Source organism: Somniosus microcephalus, chromosome 1, assembly GCF_052327205.1.
Source record: "Somniosus microcephalus isolate GS21.2 chromosome 1, FLI_Smic_1.0, whole genome shotgun sequence".
Taxonomy (NCBI): domain Eukaryota; kingdom Metazoa; phylum Chordata; class Chondrichthyes; order Squaliformes; family Somniosidae; genus Somniosus; species Somniosus microcephalus.
Window position 1 is genome coordinate 427,814,390 of NC_140987.1, and position 25,046 is coordinate 427,839,435.

A 25,046-nucleotide genomic window follows, 5' to 3' on the forward strand; every position below is an offset into this window, starting at 1 on the left:
CTTGAGGTTTCCCCCTTAACTTTCCAGAAGCCAATTTAGAAAGGTAGCTTCAACCATGTAATAGAAAACATGGGTAAAGCAGGGACAACAAGCCTCATAATTTCACACTTGGATTTGGCTAGTAACAGTTTAACTTTGGTAGAATTGTATTAGCCTCCGCTTTAGATTATTTTTCCTTATGAAGATAGTAGAGGTGAGTTTTTGTGCTACATTTGAAGTAATTTAAATTGAAGAATGAAGAATACTACCTGGGAGTCTTTATGTTTGTAATTGTTCTTGGCTATTGAAAAGCTATGAATTTAGATTGTATTTAAATGCAAGAATTTGTCAAGTCTGCTACTTCCTCCTTCGTCATGCAGTTTTAACTGGCGCAGTCAGTAGATTGCTTGATAAATTTCTTTTGTCTTTTCCCTCCTCCCAGCAACAAAAGGTCAGACTATACGTAGTTAAGAGATGACTTATGATCACAAGATAATTGCAGATAAGGAAGGTCATTAGGCCCATTTCAATTCAGCTATTCAGAGAAAGCCAAAAGTACCACATTCTCCCCATTAAAAAAAAATAATTGATTTTCCACTTCCCCTGCTCTTCCTGCTATCTAATCCACGCATTGATTGCACTGGGAAGAATTGTTTCCTAACATTAGTCTTAAATTTATGGTTACTAGTTTGAACCTGTGTCCCCCTGCCCTAGTCTCCCATTTAAATTAATGTAATATTCTGAATTTACATTTTCATGCCATGAATTATTTTATGTACCTCCATAAGATCACCTCTTGGGTGCCTTCTTTCAACTCTGAAAAGCCCAAATTTCTCCCGTCTTTTCCTGCAACTCAGACCTTTGATGCTAGGAGTCATTGACAAGGCTGCTCTTAGTATTACCTCTAGTGCTTGAATATTTCCTTTGATGGATGTATTTTTGTGTTTGCCTATAAATGCTACCCATACTCGTCAATGTTATTCTCTCGTGACCTATTAGATGGTACCATATAACTAGTTAGGATCTACTTTCACGAAAGTCTGTGTGTGAAAACCGCATCCAAGATTGCATTATACATGCAAGCATTTAACTCCTTGAAAACTCTGTTTAAAATATTGTTTGATATTTGCAAAAAGATTTAATGAATTTTAAATGTAGAGAATATTCAGAATATTTCAGTTCAGTTTGCTAAAGATGCACCACTTCAAGTTCAGATAGTTGCAAGGAATTTACTTTTTCTGTTGACTTCTGGGTGTTTTTCTTTAAATTATTTGCAAATGATACCGAGCAGAGTACTGAAACATACAGTATGTAGGAGCTGAATTGATGCAAATGCAGGCCGCTTTTAACTAAGCTCCTTTAACATCAAGTAAATTTAAACACAATTTCCTTATGCTATCAGGTTCTCCCTCCATAATGCCTTCAGTATTAGTTATTTAAAGTACTCAAATCGACCAACATGGACAGAAAGCTCTTGGTTGATAATTCTTTGATTTGTAAAAGATATTGTGATGGTGAGATTCTTCATTTTCACTGCAGTTCTTGTATAGTTGCTGTACATTGAGGAAATAATGCAAAGAATATTTTGTGTATCCTGAGGTTGTCGGCACGTTTGTGGAAAATTAATTTCCTGAAATATTTGTGGTAATGCAGTAATTTTTTTTTAAATTGATTTACTCCTTGACAAACATCTTGCTCTGTTGTATTTAATTAATTCAACTTTTGGGCATCATGGGGCAAGTTTATGTATTATGAAACGTGCTATTGATCCCTTGACTAAAGTACCTCTGTCTCTCAGATTTACTGCACAAGGTGAGACTGTATTTCAAAGGGTTTTAAGGGTATAAGGTTTGGACACTTCTGATCTGCCAGCTAGCTACAATTTGGAACTAGCTGCAACAGACAGAGGCAAGACATGACTCCATAGGTAGGAATACCAATGTAATTCAGAGAGGCTGTAACCAGTAGAGATCGGGCAACAGCTACTGTTCCAAGAAACGTTTGTCTATCCTTGAAAGATCTGCAGAGAAACCCATTCAAAGGAGCTCAGCTGACCAACTTTTCTGTTTAGCTGTTGGGTTGGTCATTGGGGGGCGGGGGAAAGAGGAGAGAGTATCTGGAGAAGCATAAATTCTAACATTCATTGTCTTTAAATACAGGGAACCATGGAGGAAAAGATTTATGATCGACAAGTAACGAAACAGTCACTGTCGTACCGTGTAGTTGACCAGCAACAGATTGAACGTCACTTCACGATGAATGAATTAACTGAACTCTACACTTTTGAGCCAGATCAGCTGGATGATCCAAACTCTGAAAAGAAGAAAAAGAGAGATACTCCTATGCTGCCAAAGGTTTACCTCTTGCATAACCTCAGTGTTTGTCAGTAAATATTTCTCATAGATAAATTGCACTTTCAAATGGGAGCACTTTGATCAGGAATTTCACTGCCACTTTCATAATCTGGCTATGACAATGTAACTAGTGTTGATAATCTATTCTTTTCCCCACTCAAATTCATTAATTTGTAGGACAAGTTACTGTACAATTCCAGGAAATGAGCATTTTCCATTTCGGTGAAAAGTTGGAGGAAGAGGGGAGGGGGCTGGAGGAAGAGGGGAGGGGGCTGGCAAAATAGACATAGGAGACGTACTGGAGGGGGAGAAGGGACAGTAGAGGAGTGAGTAGTGGAAGGGCAGAAGGGGAAGACTGAAATGTTGGAGAGATGAAAGTGAAGAAAGCAAGAGCGAGATGGGCATGGAATAGAGATATGGAGACAGAATTGCAGAGGGAGGGAGGGGTAAATGGAGAGTGGAAACCAAAGTGGTGGAGAAACATGAAGAGACGCACTGAAGTGGGGAAGAAGGGAGAGACCCCCTGACGTGAGGAAGATGGGCACAGAAGTAAATGGGAATGAAAAAGAGAAAAACGTTAAAGCTGAAGAGAAATGCTCGTGGAATAAGAATGAGAGGGTGAATTTAGAAGAGGGTGGGGAGATAGAAACAGAAGTGGATGTGTTAAAGTGAGAAACTGGAAAGAGATAGAGGTGGTGGTTAGATGTGCAAAAGAAAAATGAGGCTGGGTGAGAAGTGGAGGAGAATGAGAGTGATTTAAGATTTGCAGAAACTTTCTTTTGGGAGATGTGCCAATAGCAGTATTTCATAGCTGACGGTTCGAGATAGTTTGGTGGTGGTACTAGGGCTGAAAAGGTGATCCACTGTTTTGTGGGGTAACTGGCATCTTGTTCACACTATTTTGGTTGTGTTACCATTAACTGCCATTAGAGGGCTGTACACTATGCAAAATGTTGTACACAGTATATGGTACAATATTTTGTGAGTGAGTGGCAGAATGTAGTTTCCATACTAATGCTTTCCTATTTTCATTTTAGCAGAATGATTTGGCAGCCTAATAACTGCAGATTCAATTTAAATGTAAAAAATTTAAATTGATCCTGAGGGCTGCCGTTGTGCTTCTCCTAACTCCAGCCGTCTTGTACGGCGATTTAGATCTAGAATTAAAAATCTAACTTTATAATTTGGTACTTGGTTCTTTGATGTCATTGGTATTGAAAATGTTTCTATAATGTCTGTGTAGGTTTCCAGCTATGTTTGAGTTCTGAGCCAAGCTCCTGATCTGTTAATTTGGACAAGAAGCGTGACAAATTGTATTCATAATCTTCTGCATATTGTTTTATATTGACTCTTAGCATGCCAAGAGTCGCTGTAAAACAATTCGGGGGTTTTAGACAGCTGCAATTAGTTGCCACGATTTCTGTGTGAAGTTGCGTGTTTATTAAAAGACCAGATTTCTCCAAATAAATAAAAACCAAAATTAAAAAAAAAAAAGTGATAGAATGGAATAGTCAATAAATTAAACCGGCATGTTTTGAATCACCCAGTCCTGTGACCTTAAACAGGCAGGTGTGAAAAAATGAGCACATTCTCAGCAAAGCAATTGAACAATAGTCTGCATGTGCTTTCCGATAAAGCTGATCTTTTGTTTACCTGAAATTACTGTTTCAGACAGATTAAACAAAGACTTTTGGAAAATGTAGTACTCTAACTTTATTTAGGAATTTAATTTAACAGAGTGCTTCAATATACCAAAGGTGTAAGAAAGCTGCAAAGTTAGAGATAGGACAGGGCAATGGTGCAGGGTAGCGATATGGGCAATGAAAACCAGAGTGTGACAGGAAGGGACAGGGTGTACAAACATAAGTGCACCAGCAAATGTCAGGGTAGGGGAAAATGATGAGACAAAATTAAAAGCACTTTATCTGAATGCACGCAGCATTCGTAACAAAAGAGATGAATTGACAGCACAAATAGAAATAAACTAGCTGGAGCGCCCGGCGGTGCCGAGGGTTTTTTGAGGGCATGTTACGAAAAAAGAACAAATATTTTTATATATATAAATGAGTTTGTCTGTGTGGGAAGGAGAGAGGGGGAAGGAGAGAGCGAGCGAGGGAGGGGGAAGGAGAGAGCGAGCGAGGGAGGGGGAAGGAGAGAGCGAGCGAGGGAGGGGGAAGGAGAGAGCGAGCGAGGGAGGGGGAAGGAGAGAGCGAGGGAGGGAGGGGGAAGGAGAGAGCGAGGGAGGGGCGTAAGGAGAGAGCGAGGGAGGGGGGTAAGGAGAGAGCGAGGGAGGGGGGGTAAGGAGAGAGCGAGGGAGGGGGGTAAGGGGAGAGGGGGGAGGGGGGTAAGGGGGGAGGGGGGTAAGGGGAGAGCGGGGGAGGGGGGTAAGGGGAGAGCGGGGGAGGGGAGAGCGGGGGAGGGGGGGAAGGGGAGAGCGGGGAAGGGGAGAGCGGGGGGGAGAGGGCAAGGGGGGAGGGGAGAGGGGGGAAGGAGAGAGCGAGCGGGGGGAGAGAGCGGGAGCGGAGGGGAAGGAGAAAGAGAGAGGTCTTCCTAAGCACCCAGGAGGTGGTTCTTTAACTTCGTTTTTTGTTAATGGGGATCGCCAGTAGCCACATACTCCAAACAAGGTGGGGTTGCTTTGTTAATAAAGGGTGAGATCTGTACAATAGTGAGAAATGATCTTGGCTCGGAAGTTCCAGATGTAGAATCAATTTGGGTGGAGGTAGGAAATGGTAAAGGAAAGAAGGGGCTGGTAGGCACCCTAACAGTAGCTACACTATAGGACAGAGTATAAATCAAGAAATAATGGGGGTTTGTAAGAAAGGTATTGCAATAATCGTGGGCAATTTTAATCTTCATATAGATTGGACAAATCAAATTGGCAAAAGCAGCCTTGAGGATGAGTTCAGAGTGTATTTGGGACGTTGTGGAACCGACCAGGAAACAGGCTATTTTAGATCTGGCAGTATGTAATGAAACAGGATTAATTAATGATCTTATAGTAAAGGATCCTCTAAGGAAGAGTAATCATAACATGATAGAATTCCACATTCAGTTTGAAGGCGAGAAACTTGGGTTTGAAACTAGAGTATTAAACTTAAATAAAAGCAATTACAAAAGTATGAGGAGAGAGTTGGCTAAAGTGGACTGGGAAAATAGATTAGAAGGTAAGACGGTAGAAAAGCAGTGGCAGATGTTTAGAGAGATATTTCATGACTCTCAACAAATATATTTCAGTGAGAAAAAGTGACTCGAAGAGAAGGATGAACCAACCTTGGCTAGCCAAGGAAGTTAAAGATGGTATCAAATTGAAAGAAAGGGCATACAATGTTGCAAAGATTAGTGGTAGGCCAGAAGATTGGGAAAATTTTAGAAACCAGCAAAGGATGACTAAAAAAATAAGAGGGAGAAAATAGCGCTTGAGAGTAAACTAGCAGGAAATATAAAAACTGACAGTAAGAACTTCAACAAATATATAAAAAGGAAGAGAGTAGCTAAAATAAACGTTGGTCCCTTAGAGGACGAGACTGGGGAAATAATAATGGGAAACAAGGAAATGGCAGAGGATTTGAACAAATATTTTGTATATGTCTTCACAGTAGAGGACACTAAATACATCCCAGTAATAGTAGAAAATCAAGGGGCAAAGGGGAGGGAGGAACTTTCACTAGAGAAAAAGTGCTAGGCAAACTTATGGATCTAAAAGCTAACGGGTCCCCTGGACCTGATGGCCTGCATCCTAGGGTCTTAAAAGAAGTGGCTACAGAGATAGTGGATGCATTGGTTGTAATCTTCCAAAATTCCCTTGACTCTGGAAGAGCCCCTGCGGATTGGAAAACCGCAAATGCCTTTATTCAAAAAAGGAGGGAGACAGAAAGCAGGAAACTATAGGCCAGTTTAGCCTAACATCTGTCATTGGCAAAATGCTCGAATCCATTATTAAGGAAGTAGTAGCAGGGCATTTAGAAAATCATAATACAATCAAACAGTCAACATGGTTTTACGAAAGGGAAATCGTGTTTGACAAACCTATTAGAGTTCTTTTGAGGAGGTAACGAGCAGGGTGGATAAAGGGGAACCAGTAGATGATGTGTATTTGGATTTCCAGAAAGCATTCGACAAGGTGCCACATAAAAGGTTACTGCATAAGATAAGAGCTCATGACTTTGGGGGTAATATATTAGATTGGATAGAGGATTGGCTAACTAACAGAAAACAGAGTCGGGATAAATGGGTCATTTTCAGGATGGCAATCTGTAACTAGTAGGGTGCCACAGGGATCAGTGCTGGGGCCTCAACCATTTTCAATCTATATCAATGACTTGGATGAAAGAAGCGAGTGTATTGTAGCCAAATTTGCAGACGATACAAAGGTAGGTGGGAAAGCAAGTTGTGAGGAGGACATAGTCTGCAAAGGGATATAGATAGGTTAAGTGAGTAGGCATGAATTTGGCAGATGGAGTATAATGTGGGAAAATGTGAAGTTATCCACTTTGGTAGGAAGAATAGAAAAAAATTATTTAAATGGAGAAAGACTATAGAATGCGGCGGTACAGAGGGATTTGGGTGTTCTCGTACATGAAACACAAAAAGGTAACATGCAGGTGCAGCAAGTAATTAGGAAGGCAAATGGAATGTTGGCCTTTATTTCGAGGGGGATAGAGTATAAAAGTGGGGAAGTCTTGCTACAACTGTACAGGGCGCTGATGAGACCACACCTGGAGTACTGCGTACAGTTTTGGTCCCCTTATTTAAGGAGGGATATACTTGCATTGGAGGCAGTTCAGAGAAGGTTCACTAGGTTGATTCCTGGGATGGAAGGGTTGTCTTATGAGGAAAGGTTGAGCAGGTTGGGCCTATACTCATTGGAGTTTAGAAGAATGAGAGGTGATCTTATTGAAACATAAGATTGTGAGGGGGTTGGCCAGGGTAGATGCTGAGAGGATATTTCCCCTCGTGGGGGAATCTAGAACGAGGGGGCATCGCCTCAGAATAAAGGGTCGCCCATTTAAAATGGAGATGAGGAGGAATTTTTTCTGAGGGTTGTGAATCTTTGGAATTCTTTACCCCAGAGAGCTGTGGAAGCTGAGTCATTGAATATATTCAAGGCTGAGATAGACAGATTTTTGAGCAACAGGGGAGTCGAGGGTTATGGGGAGTGGGCAGGAAAGTATAGTTGAGGCCAAAATCGGATCAGCCATGATCTCATTAAATGGCGGAGCAGGCTCAAGGGGCCGAATGGCCTGCTCCTATTTATATGTTCTTAAATGGAAAGCAGTAAATTAGTAAGTGAGTTTGGAAGGCTAGAAAATAAACAACAAAGGGGTTTGGCAGTGATTAATGGAAAATATACTGAAATGCATAGAGTCTCTAAATAAGGCAGGTGAGTTGAGGGCACAGATAGACATGTGGAAGTATGATATCGTAGCTATTACCGAAACATGGCTGAAAGAAGGGCAGGAATGGCAGCTCAACATTCCTGGTTACAGGGTTTTCAGATGAGATAGAGAGGGGGATTTTTAAAAAAACGGAGGGAGGGGGGGAAATCTCAATATTAAAGAAACAGCTGTGAGGAGGGATGGTATATGTTAGAAGGATCATTAAATGAGGCCATATGGGTTGAACTGAACAAAAAAGGGGCATTCATACTGCTGGGAGTGTACTATAGACCCTCAAATAGTCAGAGGGAGATAGAAGAGCAAATGTGTAGGCACACTTTTGTGAAGTGCTAAGACAATAGGGCAGTTAATAGTGGGGGATTTCAACTGCCCTAATAAGTGGGATAGAAACAGTGTAAAAGATAGAGGGCACAGAATTCTTAAAATGCATTCAGGAGAACCTTTTAGCCAGTACGTAGCAAGTCAAACAAGAGAGGGGGCGGATCTGGACTTAGTTTTCGGGAATGAAGCTTGGCAGGTGGAAGGGGTATTGGTGGGAGACCATTTTGGTGGTCATAATTCAGTTAGATTTAGCATAGTTATGGAAAAGGACAAAGATAGACCAGAAGTAAAAATTCTCAATTGGGGAAAAGGCCAATTTTACTAAGCTGAGATGTGATTTAGCAAAAGTGGACTGGAAACAGCTACCTGAAGGTAAATCAGTGTCGGAGCAGTGGGAGGCATTCAAAGAGAATAGTGAGGGTTCAGAACAAATATGTTCCCACAAAGAAAAAGGGTAGGTCTCCCAAATCTACAGCCCCCTGGGGCATACAGAGCAAGCTGAGGCATAAAAGGGAAGCTAATGTCAGATACCGAGAGCTAAATACTGCAGCAAGCCTAGAGGAGTATAGAAAATGCAGGGGTGAAATTAAAAAAGAAATTAGGAATGCAAAAAAGAGGGCATGAAAAAATATTGGGAAGTCCCATCAATGAAAACCCAAAGATATTTTATAAATACATAGAGCAAGGGGATAACTAAGAGTAGGGCCTATTCGAGACCAAAAAGGTAACCTGTGTATGGAGGCGGAAGACTTGGGTATGGTTCTTAATGAATACTTTGCATGTGTCTTCACAGACGCGAGGGACGATGCAGACATTAAAGTTGAGGAGGGGTGTGAAATATTAGATGAGATAAACATAGTGAGAAAGGAAGTATTATGGGAATTAGCATCTTTGAAAGTAGATAAATCGCCAGGCCCGGATGAAATGTATCCCAGGCTGTTAAGAGAAGCAAGGGAGAAAATAGCGGAGGCTCTGACCATCATTTTCCAATCCTTTCTGGCTACAGGTGTGTTGCTGGAGAACTGCTAACATTGTACCGTTTTTAAAAAAAAAAAAGGATAGACCAAATAATTACAGGCCTGTCAACCTAACCTCAGTGGTGGGCAAATTATTGGAAAAAATTCTCATTTAGAAAGTTATGGATTAATCAAGAACGGTCAGCATGGATTTGTTATGGGAAGGTCATGCCTGACTAACTTGATTGAATTTTTTCAGGAGGTAACAAGGAGGGTTGATGAGGGTAGTGTGTTTGATGTAGACTACATGGATTTTAGCAAGGCTTCTGCAGGACAGGTAGATAAGGTGGTTAAGAAGGCATATGGGATATTTTCCTTTATTAGCTGAGGCATAGAATATAAGAACAGGGTGGTTATGCTTGAACTGTATAAAACAATACAATACAAATCGCTTTATTGGCATGATAAGGTACATCTTATGTTGCCAAAGCATCAAAATACATTTATGGTTGAACACATAAACGCGGTTCCATTCATACAGTGTATATAAACAGGTATATCCCTGAGTTTATAAATATATTTTCGCCTTGTTTATATATACTCTTGTCTTAGTTTACTGGTTGTCCCTCTGTTCATGGCAAGCTGTAACATAGTGTGCCGCCAGTGTTACACAGCTTCTCTCCTCCCCCAGTAGGAATGGGAGTTTTTGGTTGTCAGTCAGATTTCTGAATTCAGGGCATATTTGTGAGAATTTTTGATAGAAATTCTCTCTGATGCCCTGATATTTTCCACAGGCTGTGAGGAAGTGCATCTCTGTCTCAACTACTCCCTGACTGCAGTGAGAGCATATCCTGTCTTCTCTTGGCAGCCTGGTCTGCCTGTGTCTGCCTTTTTCGATCGCTAGGCTATGTTCGCTAAGTCTGTACCTTGTCAAGGTTCTTCTCAGTTTGTTATCCTTTACCATGGTCAGGTAATCAGCTATGTTGTATTGTCTGTTTAGGGCCAAGTAGCAATTGAGTTTGCTTTGGGTTTTTGTTGTTTCTGCCCAATATGACAGATATTTTTCCTTTTGCTTAGCGACGATTGTGTTGGGTCGAATTCTTTGTGTTACCCTGTCACTGTCCTGGGGCTGGTTATTGTTAGTATTGTTATTAGTTACTTTATTGAGTCCCAGGACTAGTTGACTGAGGGTATTCTTCTTTATGGTCAGCTCTTGGCATTTCAGGGCGTCGTAGTGATAGCATTGGGGGTTGCTCATTTGTAGGTGATTCCAAAATTTGGTGGCTCTTTTTTGGATAGTGATTATTAATGGGTATTGGCCTAGTTCCGCCCTGCATGCGTTGTTTACTGTTTTCCTTTGAGTCTGGAGGATACTTTTACAGAATTCCGCATGTAGGATCTCAATTGGGTGTTTGTCCCATTTTGCAAAATCTTGTTGTGTTAGTGGTCCCCAGACCTCACTGCCATAGAGTGCAATTGGTTCAATTACTGATTTGAAAATTTTGAGCCAAATGCTAATTGGGATTTCTATTTGGATTGATTTTTTGATGGCATAGAAAGCCCTTCTTGCTTTCTCTTTCAGTTCATTCACAGCCAGTTTGAAGTTTCCCGTAGAACTGATTTTTAAGCCCAAGTATGTGTAGTGAGTGGTTTGTTCAATTTTGGTTGTTCCTACTGTGAAATTTATTGTGGGTCCATGTTGTTTGGATCTTTGCTGGAACACAAGGACTTTGGTTTTTTGGGGATTTATTGTCAGGGCCCAAGTCTGGCAGTACGACTCCAGCAGGTCCAGGTTCTGCTGTAGACCCTCCTTAGTTGGTGACAGCAGAACCAGGTCGTCGGCATAGAGGAGGAATTTAACCTTGGATTCATATAGGGTGAGGCCGGGTGCTGTAGATTGTTCAAGTAGTTTTGCCAATCCATTAATGTAAATATTAAAGAGTGTCGGTGAGATTGGCGAGCCCTGCGTCACCCCCCGCCCCTGTGGGAAGTATTTTGTTTGTTTGTCTCCAATTTTAACTGCACATTTATTGTTTGTATACATTGATTTAATTGCATCATATGTTTTACCTCCTACCCCGCTTTCGATAAGTTTCAGGAATAAACCGTCATGCCAGATGGAGTCGAAAGCCTTCTGGAAATCTACAAAGCATGCGTAGATTTTGCTTTTGTTATGGTGAACGTGTTTGTCAATTAGGGTCTGTAGGGTGAAGATATGATCGGATGTTCTATAGTTTGGCAGGAATCCAATTTGGCTTTTACTCAAGACATTGTGCTCTTCAAGGAAGTTTATAAGTTAGTTAGGCCACAGCTAGAGTACTGCGTACAGTTCTGGTCACCACATTACAGAAAAGATGTTATTACACTAGAGAGGGTACAAAGGAGATTTACGAGGATGTTGCCAGGACTGGAGAATTTTAGCTATGAGGAAAGATTGGATAGGCTGGGGTTGTTTTCTTTGGAACAGAGGAGGCTGAGGGGAGATTTAATTGAGTATAAAATTATGAGGGGCCTAGATAGAGTGGACAGGAAGGACCTATTTCCCTTGGCATAGAAACATAGAAGATAGGAGCAGGAGTAGGCCATTCGGCCCCTCGAGCCTGCTCCGCCATTCAATGCGATCATGGCTGATCATCCAAATTCAGTATCCTGTCCCTGCTTTCTCCCCATATCTCTTGATCCCCTTAGCTTTAAGAAATATATCTAACTCCTTCTTGAATATATTTAATGAATTGGCCTCAACTGTCTTCTGTGGTAGAGAATTCCACAGGTTCACCACTCTCTGGGTGAAGAAATACCTCCTCATCTCAGTCCTAAATGGCTTACTCCTTATCGTTAGACTGTGACCCCTGGTTCTGGACTCCCCGCCATCGGGAACAGCCTTCCTGCATCTAGTCTGTCTAGTCCTGTTAATTTTATAAGTTTCAATGAGATCCCCCCTCATTCTCCTAAACTCTAGCAAGTATAAGCCTAATCGACCCAATCTCTCTTACGTCATTCCTGCCATCCCAGGTACAGGAAACTTTCGATTTACCGGCACCTAAATAACCGGAAATCTCAGTTAACCGGCAAAATTCAGGAGTAGGTTCAGGTAAGTTTTATTACTTGCCTTCCTCGATCTGTTGCTGTGCAAGGGTGTGGCTGCAGCTGTTGCTAAGCTACAGAGACGCTTGGAACTTGTGGCCATTGTTCTGAACCTGTTGCTAAGCAACAGGGTTTGTTGCTTTAGAGAGCTCCGTATCTTTTACTATAGCTTTCGGTTATCCGGAATTTTTGATGAACCGGCACCACGTCGGTCCAGTCGGTGCCGGATTAAAAAAAAAAAGTTTCCTGTATCAGTCTGGTGAATCTTCGCTGCACTCCCTCCATGGCAAGAACATCCTCGGATAAGGCGACCAAAACTGCACACAATACTCAAGGTGTGGTCTCACCAAGGCCCTGTACAACTGCAGCAAGACCTCCTTGCTCCTGTACTCGAATCCCCTTGCTATGAAGGCCAGCATACCATTTGCCGCCTTAACCGTCTGCTGCACCTGCATGCTTACCTTCACTGACTGGTGCACAAGGACACCCAGGTCTCGTTGCACTTCCCCTTTTCCCAATCTATTGCTGTTCAGATAATCTGCCTTCCTGTTTTTGCCACCAAAGTGGATAACCTCGCATTTATCCACATTATACTGCATCTGCCCAATCGCCCAACCTGTCCAAATCGTACTGGAGTTTCTCTGCATCCTCCTCACAGTGCACACGCTCACCCAGCTTTGTGTCGTCTGCAAACTTGGAGATATTGCATCTAGTTCCCTCGTCTAATAATAAAGTTGAATTATTATTATTATTGTCATTGTACAATGCACAAGTACATGAACAACGAAATGTGATCTTGCAAGCTCCCATGAGTCCAGTACAAATAACATTAACATTAAACGTAAATAGCACCGTCCTGGGAGAAGCAAAGCCGCTGCGTCTGTGCGCGCCGCCATTCCATTTCCACCATTCCTCCTGTCCGACAATCTTCAGCCCAACGCCCGGGCCTGCTCACCAGCCGCCCCTCCCGGGGCTCCTTCCGTGACCTTCTCACCAACCGCCCCTCCTCGGGGCTCCTTCCGTGACCTTCTGCACCTGGTCTTCCCTGATGGTCACCCCTCCAGGTACTAACCAGGCCTGGCTCTGCTTAGCTTCCAAGCCTTGCCAGTGACCCTGTCCCTAGTCCCAGGAACAGATCATTAATATATATTGTGAATAACGGGTCCTAGCACCGATCCCTGCGGTACCCCCACTAGTCACTGCCTTCCACTCTGGAAAAAGACCCGTTTATTCCAACTCTTTGCTTCCTGTCTGCCAACCAGTTTTCTATCCAAGTCAGTACCTTACCCCCAATCCCATGTGCTTTAACTTTGCACGCTAGTCTCTTATGCGGGACCTTATCGAAAGCCTTCTGAAAGCCCAAATACACCACATCCACTGGTTCTCCCGTATCTATTCTACCAGTTACATCCTCAAAAAATTCCAGTAGATTAGTCAAAAATGATTTACCTTTTGTAAATCCATGTTGACTTTGTCTGATCCTGTCACTATTTTCCAAGTACATCTTTTATAATGGACTTTAGCATTTTCCCCACTACCGATGTCAGGCTTACCGGTCTATAATTCCCTGTTTTTTCTCTACCACCGTTTTTAAATAGTGGGGTTACATTAGCTACCCTCCAATCCATGGGAACTGTTCTAGAGTCTATAGAATTTTGGAAGATGACCAGCAATGCATCTACTATTTCTAGGACCACTTCCTTAAGTACCCTAGGATGTAGATTATCAGGCCCTGGGGATTTATCGGCCTTCAATCCCGTCAATTTCCCTAACGCCATTTCCCTACAAATACTGATTTCTTTCAGTTCATCCCTCTCATTAGACCCTATGTTCCCTGACATCTCTGGGAGTTTATTTGTGTCCTCTTTTGTGAAGACAGAACCAAAGTATGTATTTAATTGGTCTGCCATGCCTTTGTTCCCCATTATAAATTCCCCTGATTCTGACTGCAAGGGACCTACGCTTGATTTTACCAATCTTTTTCTCTTCACATAACTATAGAAGCTTTTACAGTCAGTTTTTATGTTCCCTGCAAGCTTACTCTTCTACTCTATTTTCCCCCTCTTAATTAATCCCTTTGTCCTCCTTTGCTGAATCCTAAACTGCTCCCAATCCTCAGGTTTGCTGCTTTTTCTGGCCAATTTATATGTCCTCTCCTTGGATCTTATGCTATCCCTAATTTCACTTGTTAGCCCGTGTTGAGTCACCTTTTTTGTTTTATTTTTATGCCAAACACGGATGAACAAATTCTGTAGTTCATCCATGCGATCTTTAAATGTTCGCCATAGCCTGTTCACCGTCAACCCTTTAAGTAACATTCCCCAATCCATCCTAGCCAACTCGAGCCTCATACCATCGTAGTTTCCCTTATTTAAATTCAGGACCCAAGTCTCTGAATCAACTACTTCACTCTCAGTCTTAATGAAGAATTCTATTATATTATGATCGCTCCTCCCCAAGGGGCCTCACACAACAAGATTGCTAATTAATCCTTTCTCATTACATAATACCCAGTCTAAGATGGCCTGATCTCTAGTTAGTTCCTCGACATATTGGTCCAGGAAACCATCCCGTATACACTCTAGGAATTCCTCTTCCACAGTATTGTTACTAATTTGGTTAGAGCAATCTATATGTAGATTAAAGCCACCCATGATAACTGCTGTGCTCTTATTGCACGCATCTCTAATTTCCCATTTAATGCCATTCCAAACCTCAGCATTACTGTTTGGGGGTCTGTATACAACTCCCAATAATGTTTTCTGCCCCTTGATATTTCTCAGCTTTACCCATACAGATTCCACATCATCAGAGCTAATATCCTTCCTTACTATTGTGTTAATCTCTTTAACCAGCAATGACACCCCACCTCCTTTTCCTTTTTGCCTGTCCTTCCTGAATATTGAATACCCCTGGATGTTGAATTCCCAGCCTTGGTCACCCTGGAGCCATGTCTCCGTAATCCCAATTATATCATATCCGTTTACATCTATTTGCGCAGCTAATTCATCCACCTTATTACGAATGCTCCTCGCATTAAGACACACAGCCTTCAGGCTTGTTTTTTTTAACACTCTTGGACCTTTTAGAATTATTGTTTACTGCCGCCATGTTTGATTTACACCCTTGATTTCTCTGACTTCCACTTTTGATTTTCTCCTTCCTGTCTTTTGCTTCTACCCTTGCTTCCCTTTCCTCTGTCTCCCTGCACAGGTTCCCGTCTCCCTGCACAGGTTCCCAACCCCCTGCCATTTTAGTTTAAACCCTCCCCAACAGCACTAGCAAACACTCCCCCAAGGACATCGGTCCCGCCCAGGTGCAAACCGTCCAGTTTGTACTGGTCCCACCTCCCCCAGAACCAGTTTCAATCTCCCAGGAATTTGAATCCCTCCCCCTTGCACCATTCATCTGAAATATCCTTCTATTTCTACTCTAACTAGCACGTGGCACTGGTAGCAATCCTGAGATTACTACCTTTTGAGGTCCTATTTTTTAATTTACCTCCTAACTCCCTATATTCAGCTTTTAGAACCTCATCCCGTTTGGTACCTATATGCACCGCGACAACTGGCTGTTCACCCTCCCCCTCCAGAATGCCCTGCAGCCGCTCGGAGACTTCCTTGACCCTTGCACCAGGGAGGCAACATACCATCCTGGAGTCTCGGCTGCTGAAACGCCTATCCCCTTGCAATAAAATCCCCTTTATCACTATAGCTCTCCTGCTCTTTTTCCTCCCGTCCTGTGCAACAGAACCACCCATGGTGCCAGGAAGTTGGTTGCTGCTGCCTTCCCCCAATAAGCCATCCTCCCCAACAATATCCAAAGCGGTATATCTGTTTGAGAGGGGGATGGCCACAGGGGACACCTGCACTACCTGCCTGCGCCTACTACTCTGCCTGGCGGTCACCCATTCCCTTCCTGTCTGTGCAGCCTTTACCTGCGGTGTGACCAAATGATTAAACGTGATATCAACGATGTCCTCAGCATCGCGCATGCTCCAGTATGTATCCATTTGCAGCTCCAGCACCGCAATGCGGTCTGCCAGTAGCTGCAGTTGGATACACTTCCTACAAACATGGTCGTCAGGGACCTGTGTCCCTGATTTCCCACATAGTGCAGGAGGAGCATGCCACGGAGCCGAGCTGTCCTGCCATGACTTGCCCTTTAATTAATTTAAATTAAATCAATACCACCAATTACACTACAATTAAATGATATACTCAAGGGCCCTTGTTTCCCAGCACTCCCTGCTACACAACAGAGACCTTAGAAACTATGACCACAAAATTAAGACCACCTAAACTTTATAAACTATGAACCTTAACTGTCAAACTATAGAGTAGTATAAGTACTCACCCAATCAGCTGCTCCCTCCTGCCTGCCTCCCGTTTTGAATCGTGACGTGGCTCTGGAACGCCGCCACCGGTCTGCGAGATTGGTAAGCCTCTGTAAAAAGCCCATGAAAATGAGTTTAAATGCCGAGTCTCTGCTCTCACCGCTCCCGACACCAGCCTGTGAAAGAGAGCCCGCGAAAGTGAGTAAATACTCAGTTGGCAGAGAGGTCGATAACCAGGGGGCAAAATTTAAAGTAATTGGTAAAAGGATTAGAAGGGAGTTGAGAACTTTTTTCACCCAGAGGGTGGTGGGTCTGGAACTCACTGCCTGAAAGGGTGGTAGCGGCAGAAACCCTTGTCGCATTTTAAAGGAATAGGTTATGCACTTGAAGTGGTATAACCTACAAGGCTACAGACCAAGAGCTGGAAAGTGGGATTAGGCTGGATAGCTCTTTTTTGGATGGCACAGACACGATGGGCCAAATGGCCTCCTTCTGTGCCATAAATTTCTATGATTTAATAGTTATTTTCACTTACCAATCTTAAAAATGGTTCAGTGGACCATTTTTAACTTTCAGTGTTTTTCTGCATGAAAACTTGGACCATTATAATTACTATAATAGTCACACTTTTTTGCAGTGAATACATTGTGATTTTGTGGAGGCTTTGATTCTATTGTCAACTTTGACAGCTAATATCTGTTCAGACACAGAAAACCTTTCCCATCCAGGAACTGCTGTTCTTGGCTCAGAAATTATTGTAAAGGTTATAGAACCTGTGGTGTAGATTTAAATTGTTAGATGTGGATGGAGTTCTACTATTTATATATTTTGTCTTAAGACACCATTTAAAAATCTAGCACTTCAACCTTGCAATCTTGAGCGGACTTGTAAATTATCTTGCTGTATTACACTGTCAAATTTTAAGTCAGTGAGTGACAGTGATTGAAGGTACTTTTCTGGAGAAGGAGATTTAGAGTAGCAGGGTTTGAAGACTTTATCAACCTTAGAATAGTTTATGGGCCTGGAAGGCCTTGATGTAAAAAAAAAATTAAAAGGGGGAAGGGGCCTCAAAATTGGTGGCCATTGAAGGGTTCCATAGAATATTCTGAACAAAAATGGAATTCTGCTGTAAACTGTGGTAAGAGAATTTAAAAATGAAAGACTTCTTTGTACATGTATATTTTACAACTTCAGGTTTTGTTTTAAACTAAGGATTATTGTTAAACTATATTGTGTACTACATGTTTAAGTTAACGAAGCTACTTTCAGTAGACTGACATGAATTAGAGTGCAACCTCCTTTTATCTGTGCTCCAGTTACCTGCCACTTTTTTTGCAAGCATAAGCCTTGCACCTGATATCGGAGCATTTGCAGCACCTGCTAACACCAATATCCTCCTGTCTGACACAAATCAACATGAAAAGCCCAAAAGATGTTCAATTTGTTTATATTGTATTTGTCTTAATTTCTATGCCTACGGTATTGCTGCACCATATGCACAAGACCAGACGTTGGGAATTCTAAATTATCTGCCACTTTCTACTATCCACTGGGGTGCCCACATCAGTTATTCAATTGATTGAAAAATTATACAAAGATACTTTCATTCACCTATTAAATAGAAGTTACACTTTGTCTTAATTGCTGCACTGCAGTAATTAAAGCACCTGAGCTATGATGAGATTTGGTTCTGACTTGTTTGTACATTTTGTATTTTAACAGAATTTAGAAAATTAAAAAATCCAGCCAAGTTGAAAATTAAAGATAATGAATTTTGATTAGAAGTGAAGTTTTACTCTCCCAGCAGTGAAGGGCTGATCTGGTTTAACTGGCTTTTACTATGTTGAATTGCAGACATAACAGAGTTGACCTCACAGAGATTATTGTCTGAAAATAGTGTGCAGCATTTGCTCCAGCACTTAAAACCAATTTATATTTTGGGACATAGTTTAGAATTTCCCAACTCCAAAAGATGTGTTTTGTTCGCAATATAACACTTAAACAGATGTTCCTTATTCTTTTAGCTAGCACTTGATATCAAGATCCTGTGGCTCATTTTAACCTCATTTAACAGTTGTGTTCAGAGTGTTGTAAGTTGTCCTAGAATTGCTGAGAGGATCAATTCAGTGATCTTTCCCCTAGTGGTTTGAGGATTGTGCAGTGGATTTGTTTTTTGAGGTTTGATGCCGAGGAGATTTTCTGGGGAATGACTAGCAGATTCTCATTTGAAAACACTGCCAACTTAAGTGAAAGGTTTTTGCCTTCAGGCACCATTCCCAACCTTAAGTCAATGGCATTGTCTTGGATAGATAGATAAATTGCTGACTCCCCAGTATGCACATTAAAACCTTTGCTAATGTAACACTTTTTTGGCCTCTTAGGAGAATATAAGTACCGGTTAGTATACCACTGAACAGAGAATAAGGGTACAGTTATGCTGCAACCTTTGATGCAAAGCAGTTTCAGGCGTGGATCAACATGAAAGTGGTAGTATAACTCAAGTTAGGTTCCAATCTGACTCCCAAGCTCAATAATACCTGGAGGTATGAAGTACACATCAAGTCTCCTCACAGTTTGAATTTGCACCATTGAACTAGCTGGTGACTTCATAAATTTATTTTTTTAATGTTGTGAAAAAATCAGCACCTCCATTTGAGTTCTCATAGTGTGAAAAATTAACCACCCAGAAAGCAAAGTTCTAAGTATGCATCCAAACTCTCATGTCGATCTCCTTTGTCACTATCCTTAGTGCAACTGCAGTGATACAGAAGTATAACTCCAGTTGATCAACAACACCAAAAGATAGAAAAATCACATTTGTATCTGCCTTGTTTAATTTTGTGTTGGAAGCAGAAGAGCATGACCGTTGAGAAGTGAAAAAAAATTGTTGCTGAAAGGATAAATATATTTTCAATGTAATCTGTTCAAGATGCATTCCTTTGTTACTGATCTGTTCCAATCACTGAGATATTGGCAGATAGTATTTTAAGTTCACGATTAGGGATCATGCATTAGTTAAAAATTGAATGTTCTTTCCTGAGCATTAAAGTGTCTTGTGGTTGGAAGAGTAGTGATATGATTGGTTGATGGCATTATGCTAGTGGATCAATGAAAAACACTTGAAAGGTTAAGAGAAGGCCATTTGAACCATTACGGTTATCCAGTTTCCATTAGAACAGTAGAAAAAAAAAAGACATCTGTCACGTGAAAATGTGGATGGCAAGGAAGTTCCTTGGCCCTAAAACTTCTCTCTCTAGATGCTGCAAAAAATTGAGAGCAGTTCATCTCAACATTTTTTTTTGTTTCCTGATATTTGCTCTGCATCACACAAGCAATATTACCCTCGACAGTGCTGGAAAGGTCCTCTGGGGACATCACTTCCCTGTTTACAAAGAGTTCCTGTCACTACACCAGTGATGTCTTAATTTGGGGTTATCAAAAGCAGCACACCTTTTAAGGCTTGGGGTCCAGATAATTTGCTTAGACGTAATAGAACAGAGAATGAGAACCGTTTCATTCTTCTCCATGGGATATGTGCTTCACCTCTGATTATTAAGCTATACTAGCCCGGATTTTGCGTTCCCCGTGACGGCATACGCTGAATGTACACCGTTGTAAGCCTTGTAAAAGACCCCGCAAGTTCCCGGTTTCCCCATACGCTCCGAAAATCACTTTTGCTGGCAGAGTTGGGCTATTTGCCCAGCAAATGCCCATGAAACCCTTAAGCGTGGTAAAAGCAGGCATCGGGCCTGCTTTCACCAGCGTCCGGGTTAATAAAAAGCTTGAATTAAAAATTTTAAAATTAAAAATCATGCACAAACATTTTAAATTAGTTTATGTAAATGTTGGCCTGGATTAAAATGTTTAAAATATTTTTCAAAAAATTACATTTTTATTGCAAATGCTTTGTTATTTTTAATTAAATGTGAAAATGGGAACATTTATTTTTATTCCAGTTGTAGAAGTTGTTTAATTATTTGGGGATTCCCAATATGCTTACGGTGATTCGTTTGTACTGTAAATGGAATCTCCGTAAGATTATGCGGAATCCTCCTCTCTGATTGGAGGACTTGGCCCACGTGATTCCGAACCACCTGCATCCCTGGGATCCATGGGCCTTTACGCAGGCATACGCCTGCAGGCCTGAAGGTAGGTGCGGATATTTTTGGCGAGTCTGAGGTATACTCCGGAGGTACGCCTCAGACAGCAAATTCTGGCCCAATGTTTAACTTGTCTGGGATACGTGGAGGTAATTGTCTCGTAGACAATTGTTCTAACACTGTGTTGAGGAAATTTCAATTTCTATGTACCTTAAACTAAAATGTTTTTCTGTCCAAGTATTGTTGAAGCCATTTGTGAATTCTGATCAAAATCTACTACATATAATTGCCAATTGAGAATAGCGGGGATAAGGTGCAATTTTTTTACGACAGCGTTTGAATCACTATATCTGGTTTTAAAATTGAGGTGGTTTGCAGAATGTACTCAAATTATCAGTTATAGTTTCATTAATATGATGTGGACCAAAGCACTGAGGAAAATGTACTTTGCAGGAAGACCTCATTTAAAACCTCACTCTTCCTAAGATTTACAGGATTTTGTAGTGAATTAGGGGAACTCATCAATGAATTGTAATCTAATCATGGTCAAAAGATCTGCAAATATGGTAAATCAATTAAAGATATATTTTGAAATACATATTTTCATATTTGACGGGTAAATACAAAACTAAAAGGTGCCAGAAGGAAGAAAATAACAATGAATGATCTTGGTACTATCTACTGAGCAATCTAAATAATAACATTTAGTGGTTGGGTGTGAGACAGTTGACGACACATTAACTTTTTACTTTTACAGGAAGTGTCTCCATTCTCTTCCCCCTCCAAAAAAAGAAAAGAAATCTGATGCAGCCATTGAGCATCCAGTGCAGTCAATTTTTATTATTTGATTAGTTTATTTGAGCCACTGTTTTGTATTTATGGTCCTTTACACCTTTCAGAGATCCCTGCCAATGCTCAAATAGCAGATAAAGTTGAACATCCAAAGCTTTGTTTTAACTGCAGTGATCAAACATTAAGCACCTGAATTAATCTGGTACTAATGCCAGATTCACAGATTTTTGTCGCATAACACAGATGTAATGTGAGCTCCAAGTTGAACAGGGTGCCACGATTACAAACAGTCTGTTTCAGTCTGAGTGTTGCTGAGAGGGGTAGGAGTTTGTGGTGGGACATAAGTGGATGACTTTAGTTTGACAGCATGGAGGCAGATGAAGTGGTTGAGAGGTAGAGCTGGGTGTTATCGGCTTGTATGTGAAAGCTGACCCCGTGCCTGTGTTTGATGTCATAGAAGGTCAGCATGTTGATGAGGAAGGAGGGGATCAAGGAGAGACCCTAGAGATAACCGTGCAGAGGAAGGAAGAGAGGCTACTATCAAATGCTGGGGAATAGTTAAGGAAGGATAATGCACCAAGGTCACAGGATGTCATTTGTCACTTAAGCTAAGGTGCTTCGGTACTATGAGAAGGGTTGAAGCTGAACTGGAAGGGTTCATACAGGGAGTTTCTGGAGCAATAGGCACAGAGTGAGGGGTGACAACACATTTGTGGACCTTTTGGAAGGGAAAATGCCATTGGAGTTGCAGTAATAGCTGGAAATGCAGTTTTACAATCACAGCACCAGTTCCTTAAATGATTTCAAGACTTTTTCCTCCACTACTCTACCCTGGGGTCCATTCCATGTGCCTATCACTTTGTCTGAAGTACTTTCTAACTTGGTTCCTAAGTTTCTCTTTTGAACTGGTGTCCCCTTGTCCTACTCATTTTAGGTGAAAGTCATTTTCTAAATTTACCTTTTCTACATAGCTTATTACCTTGTATACCTCTATGGTCACCTCAAGGCTGAAAAGTCAGTTTCTTTCGGCTTTTCCTCATACCTCAGTCCTTGGATGCTAGACATCAAACTCATGACTTTCTGTGACTGCTCTAGGGTTTGAATATCTGTGTCTCAGTGGCCAGAACTGGACGACGACAACAACAACTTGCATTTAGAAAAAAGTACAAACCTGCATTTATATAATGCCTTTCATGACCTCTGGACGTCTCAAAGTTCTTTACAACCAATGAAGTACTTTTGAAGTATAGTCACTGTTGTAATGTAGGAAAAATGTCCCAAAATGCTTCAGAGGCATAAGGGAAAAAATGGATGCAGAGCAAAAGGAGGAAAGGTTAGGGCTCGAAGCTTGTTCAAAGAGGTGGGTTTTAAGGTTGGCCTTAAGAGGAGAGGGAAGTTGAGAGAATTCCAGAGTATGGTGCGTAGGCAGCTTCTGGACACTGCTGCGAAAAACCCAGGAGAAAGATCATAACGGCATTTTTAAAAATGGTTTTTTTCCCCATTTGCGTCTGAATTTCAACAGTAGATGAGCTACGGTAAGAGTGGAGGTAGGCAAAACATTACAGAGATGGTTATTGTGACGGAGAATATAGGGGGTCGAAAGCTCAGCTTGGGGTTGAATGGGTTTGAGGTTGCAAACAGTCTGGTTCGGCCTGAGAAAGTTGCTGGGGTGGGGATTGGAGTCGATGGTGAGGGACCAAGGTTTGTAATCTGACCAGTGCTGCAAAGTTTGGGGATGGTTTCCTCTGACTGTTGGCTATATAGTACAGCATTCTGTTTGCTTTTTTGACATGTTGCGCATTCAATCTATTAGGACTTCTTTTTTTTTCCAGATTCACCTTAGCTATTTTCACAATATTCATAGAATCCTTATGTCATCTATTTTTTCTTCCCTTTATACTTGTCCATTAAATTTCATCTGCCATTACTCGACCACTTGCATATTTTGTCCAACTCATTTTGTAGTTTCCAACATGTTTCCTCAAACAACTGCCTGTCCTAGTTTGGTATCATCTGTAAATTTGACCAATTTGTATTGAGTTTCTGATTGCAAGTGATGGAAGTAAATTAGAAATTGTTGGGGTCTCAAATTTGATTCCTGTTGCACATCACTAACTACTACTTTTCCCCTTCTCCTGACATCCCTCCTGTAGCAAGTAACTTACTTTCTACCCTTCAGTTTCTGATCCATTCCTGAATTTTATCCTGTCCCCTCTGCTTTGAGCTTAACCAGTAGGCTTTCTTGCAGTCCTGTCAAATACCTTTTGGAAGGCTAAGTATACCATGTCATAAGAGTTTTCTATAGTCTGCTTGGGATGTTGGTGTCACAAAAGTCAAGGAGATTCGTCAAAAAGGATCTTCCTTGTTTACTAGGATATAAAATGAGGTAAATGCTGGTTAAATTGCTTGTTCTGTCAGGTAGCCAATTGAACAGAGAAGTCACTAGACTTATTGCCAAGTTATACCAAATAAAATTGCTTGGGACTCTATTGCATTGACGATATAGTAACACTTTTGAGGTATTTCTTACCATGGACTAACCAAAGATTTTTTTATAGCCTTACCCAGTTAGTACTGCAATTGAAAAGAAATTACAGGAAGAGATCAGTGAGGCTCGTCTCACCAGTAGTTCAGCGTTTTAACTATTTAATGTAATAAAATAGTAAGTCTTTGTATAAAATCCTTGAACATCATGTGTACTGTACATATTGTGGTATTGATAACTCAGTGGATTGCCTGATTTTGTATCCGGCACAAGGACTAAAAGTTCATGCCTCACTGGACACTCCACAGATTACTGGATATAGTTGCGTGGAGAAAAAGAGTGCTCAGATCTGCTTGCAAGGATCATTGTTGTGCCACATAAGAACTGTATCCATATAATTGTGACTGACCATGTGTTGCTTGATAACAGCACAAATCAAATTGATATGACCTAGCTGTATTCTGGTAATCGCAACAGTGATGTCATTATGTTTTAGTATTGCTGGAAATTTATATACTGTAATAGGTAATATAACGGCATAGCTGGGGTAAGTCTTTGTTGTTTAGATCATAACAGTTGATAAATTTAATTTGCAACAGTGTAATAGTGATTATAGCTGGAGAGCTTTGTGAATAATATCAGTATGATGTATCTTAATGGGCAATGTATCTTGCGTTCCCAACTCAGTAACTTAAAAGTGTACTGTTAAAGATTGTCATTTAAACAGATGGAAGCTCATTGACCTGTTACCTTTTATTATTTGTTTACTAGAGCTGAGATTTAAAAGCTTTTTTTAAACTATCATGGAGTTCTGCATGATGGGAGGTCTGTACAATAGACTGTTGAAACTGAATTTCCCAGGTTATTGCTGGTCTTGGGTCAGAGGCTCCCAAAATGTGGTGGTGTCCGAAGGATATCGCGAGGAGAGCCTTCGATGCAACTTCGCATAGCCAGAGGAGGTGCATCAAAAGTCTGAATTTCTTTATATTTTAAAGAAACTGATCAAATTTAAATTCAAAGAAAAAGTATGCACTGATGCAGCCTCGCATAGTGCAATCAGCACAGTAATCCACTGCGCACCAGAAGTAGTTCTGATTGATCCAAATTTCACTTTTAGAAATCAGCAAGAATTCAAACATCCCATACGGCTGAGATTGCCTTCAGACTTTTGATTGCCAGTCTACCATAGTACGCTGGGGTGAAGCTGCGTCGGCTACGGGCACCCACCAGGTAGGCAGTG

The 25,046-nt window shown here is 41.3% G+C and overlaps 1 protein-coding gene across 7 annotated transcripts in view; it reads left to right on the top strand.

Moving 5' to 3' along the window:
* The window catches only part of atrx (ATRX chromatin remodeler), a 207,289-nt gene that overhangs the window by 159,570 nt on the left and 22,673 nt on the right, over nucleotides 1-25,046 (top strand). For all 7 annotated transcript variants that reach the window (XM_086000336.1, XM_086000329.1, XM_086000312.1 and 4 more), the window contains one exon: nucleotides 2,139-2,333. In XM_086000336.1, the coding sequence (XP_085856462.1) occupies nucleotides 2,139-2,333 (195 nt within the window). The remainder of the gene's footprint in view (nucleotides 1-2,138; nucleotides 2,334-25,046) is intronic.